Here is a 3,922-nt window from a genome sequence, read left to right as displayed (position 1 = left end):
GCTCAGTGTCTGCCCTGCCTCGGTGCAAAGCCCGGTCCTGCATTCACCAAGCCTCAGAAAACCCTGCTTTAAAACCCCCTCTCTGCCATCCAAAGGACTCTGTGCCTCCTGAGATGGGTGGATTGGTGTCTGTCCTGGCTGATTCGCAGCCGTCTCCTGTACCTGGAGCCCCAAGCTCGTGGTGAGCAGCCAAGAAATGTCTGCGCGTGGCTGTGACGCTCGGTGCTGCGCCCATGGACGCTGCTGCTCTGGGGCTCTTCACCTTCACCTCCAGCCTCCTCTTCCCTACGTTAAAAACCATCTTGGGAGAGAAAGCAGCACAGTGACTTAAACATCCCCAAAACCTTGGGTTTATAAACAAACCTGACCCCAAACCCTTTCTGGGGTGAAGGTTTTCTCTCACCCAGCGGGTGTAACGGGGGCCTCAGACACCAAGGTCCTGCAGGGCCACAGTGGAGGTTTTCCAGGCTGTGCTCATCCCCCTCACCCCGTGCCGAGTCACCCTCGTACTTCACCCAACGGCGCAGCAGCAGCAGCAGCTGGAGCTGCCTTGTGTGGGTTTCCCCAGCAGCTCGGTACGCGCCTCCTCGTGCACTCGGCTTCCCACGCTTGGATACTCAAAGCTTTCCTCACGAACAGGTAGAAGCTTTAGGAAACACCTTGTTTTGCGAATCACGTAGGTCGTGTTTCAAATGGGAGGACCCTCTTTAGTCCTGGACGGGCTGATCAAACACCTGCGGATTACAAACTCTGGTGTGGACGGGAACTTTGAGTCCATTTCCCAGTCACGCCAGGTACGAGCCGCAGCTCCCTTGCTGGTTCAGCCTTTATTGACAAACACTACTGCAACTCTGCTGGTCAGAACAGCTGGGGAAAGCAAACCACACTCACAAGTAATAGCAAAATGAATTCCATTTATTCTTTGACAGACTACTTGTACGAAAAAGATGCCTGGCTCTAAGTTTCGCTACCACTGCTAAAGGAATTCCAGTGCTGACATCTGTTCAGGGTACAACGCGGGCAAAAAGCAAGAGAGCCGAAATGCGCTGCAACGGAAGAAGGTGGGCGATGGCATTGCATAAATCTGGTAACCCTCACTTGCGGGAAGCGATCAGTTCTGACCATTTATTTCTCAAAAAAAAAACCCAAGGAATAATCCTCTCACCTGAAGGCAGGGATAAGGCTGGCGTAGAGTCGCTCGCAGCGGGAAACTCTTTCACTTGCAGAGAGGAAAGCAATAGAAGACAGGCCTGAGGTATTCAGTGACGGCAAACGGGGCTCGCTGCGACGCCCCGTCCGCCTCTTCTACGTTAGAGAACAAGAAGGCACTCGCTGAACTTCGAAAGGCAACGTTTTTTCCAGAGGAGAAAAGGAAGTACTGCATTTAACTCGGGGAGATCATTGCCACAGGATATTGCTGAGGTAAATAAATCTTATATTACATTTTGATACAAAAGTATTATTTGCAGCATCGCTGGCTAACCTAAAAACGACTGATCTATGTTTTGGAGAATCAGTGGATCGCTAAAGAGTCATTCTGGGAAGAATTACTAAGCTAAATTAACAATAAAATTCTGGAGGAAAGCGGAAGGGGGCCAAGCCCCTGAGCAGAGGAGGCCCGGCCGAGGTCGCGCTGCGGGACCGGCGGCTCAGCACTAAGTCACTGCGCGCTGAAACGGCTGCGCTGAGGGGAGGCGAGGCGAGGCAGGACAGCGTCTGGCTTCGCTGACGGAGCTGAGATAACAGAGCAGAGGTAGATGTTGCATTTTCTGGCTTTCGGGGCAGATTTCCTGGTTTCCGTCGGCCTGCAGTGGTCGAGGTATCGAGATGTGCGTGTCTACGTTCGTGAACGCACCAGGGTCTGGCGAGATCGACCTCCGTGCGTCACCACGCGCAGTGCCAGTGCCCAGGAAGGTGAGAGCAGGAGGTGACGGAGGCTGAACGGCAGCAGCAGCTCCTGCCACTCCCCAGGGTCACCCTTCTGCCCCCAGTCCCTGGGCGAATTTAAGGGGTAGGGCAGGAGCAGGGGATGCAGGACTTGAGAACAGGGGACCCAAATCCTAAGTGAGAGGTGACTGCAGGCCCAAACCCTCGCTGTTTGGTGGAACTGTTAGTGTTGGGGAGAACGCCTCAAGGACACCGGCAGAGCGTACCTGAAGCTGGGACCAAGTTTTCCTCCCAGTTCCTGGATGTTATCGCCCTAGGACTGAGGTCAAAATATCTCTTGAGACTGCTCCATGGACAAGCCAAAAGGGTTCAGACCTCATGGAACTGCTGTGGTTAAAAAAACCCCTACAAACTCCTACTCTGTTCCTCATCCCAAGGGGACCTGCACAGCGGGGGCTGCAGCCTGATCCCCTCCACCGCCCCGAGCTCCTGCCCCAGCCTTGTCACACGCTTTGGTTTCCAGACCAGACGCACGGTGTTTGCTGTGGGAGATGTTTCAAGGGGCTCTGCCCGTACCCCATGCATCCAAGCGAAGCTGTGAGAGCTGCTCCATCCCCTCGGCACCTGGGGGGTCGGAGAGAAAAACGGGGGAAGCTGCTGCCTGCAGGGGCAGAGGCTGAAGTGGTCCGAAAAGCAGTGGATTTCCCCATGGGGGAAGAACATGATACGTGAAGAGAAATCAGTGCAACCTGACTTCGTTGTGTAAACAGTGTTCTAGCTACACCAGATAGCAAACCAGTGTATTCTGGTGCCTCCTATTTTTGCAATGGCAGAAACAGATTTGTGTTGTGTAAACAATGGTCACTGTCATGGGTTGAACCTAACGGCTCCGCAGAGAAGAACGAGGCGACGTCTCGGGATTCGCGATGTAAACGGTCTCGTGGCTTAACACTGATGTGGAGGAAGCTGTGTTGGGTGGAGGAAGCTGGATTCGGTGATGGGATGAGAGGTAGTGGGGAAGGACAGCCTCTTCCCCGTCGGCTTCATACAGAGCGGGTTCCTGACTTGTCCTCCTCGTCCAAGCGGAGGAGGTGCTGGCTGCTGTGCCAGAACTGCAGTGTGATCACATGAAATGGAAGCTGGACTCTTCGAAAGATTCGCCCGAGATGAAAGAGTCTCACCTCCTTCTCAGGGACAGTCCCTTCCCAAAGAGGAACGTAGCTCCGGGATCTCGGGGAAGGTCAGTGCTAAGCGTGGCTCCTGATTCACAGATTAAAAAATAGATAAAATATATCCAGTCTATTAACTGAAATCTTTTCGCTGTACAGGACTGGGACTTGCACGGGGCTTTCTGCTGTTCCAGTCTACAAGTGCTCCCTCCAGAGATCAGAAACCTCCCGTCTGCAACAGCTCTGCAAAGCTTTCACACCCCAAAGGGAAGGAAGAGTTGTGCGTTTTTAAGGCTCTCCACAAAAGGGCGACCGAAAGATCTGCTCTCCAGTGCTATTTGCAGCTTATTGGAACGCCTGGTGGAAACGCGGCAGCGTGGTTGTGCTCAAGCTGGAGGTGAAGACGGGGGGCAACGAGTGAAGGGGCCCAAAGTTCAGCGAGGCCCCGGCTCCAGGCGACTCTTGAGGTTGATGTTGCAAAGTGGTAAGCAGTGGCTGGGTCTCCCCCTGTGAGTAGCCCATGACCAATCCCCCCGAGGACACAGGCGGATTGCAAGGAGGAAGATTTAGGGGGAGGAAGCCGAGAAGATGAGAAAAGTCCATGTTAGCAGCACAGAGAGCCTCTGAAAGGTTCGCAGGGCTCTTGGAAAGCAAAGCCTCGTCCAGCGGGGGCGGCTGAGGCGAAGAGGACTGAGGCTCACCAGACGAGAGAGACAGGCTGCCAGGGAAGTCTGACAAAAAGCTGTCCACCTCTACTTTGGGTAGTTTCTCAGGCAAATATGAGGTAGATCCAAGCTGATACTTTGGAGGAGGTTGCGGTGGGGAGGAGATGGGAGAAGACGGCTCCAGAGGATAGGTCATCCCCA

General features: G+C 54.0%; 1 protein-coding gene across 1 annotated transcript in view; it reads right to left on the bottom strand.

Moving 5' to 3' along the window:
- Positions 1–3,401: 3,401 nt before the first annotated feature.
- Positions 3,402–3,922, bottom strand: part of PLAGL2 (pleiomorphic adenoma gene-like 2) — a 2,688-nt gene continuing 2,167 nt past the window's right edge. The window contains exon 2 of the mRNA XM_010179335.1: positions 3,402–3,922. This exon is cut by the window's right edge and continues 722 nt beyond it. Within this exon, the coding sequence (XP_010177637.1) occupies positions 3,402–3,922 (521 nt within the window).

This window comes from Mesitornis unicolor, unplaced genomic scaffold (genome assembly GCF_000695765.1).
Source record: "Mesitornis unicolor isolate BGI_N332 unplaced genomic scaffold, ASM69576v1 scaffold49102, whole genome shotgun sequence".
In the NCBI taxonomy this organism is placed as follows: domain Eukaryota; kingdom Metazoa; phylum Chordata; class Aves; order Mesitornithiformes; family Mesitornithidae; genus Mesitornis; species Mesitornis unicolor.
This window is presented reverse-complemented; position numbering and strand designations above follow the sequence as displayed.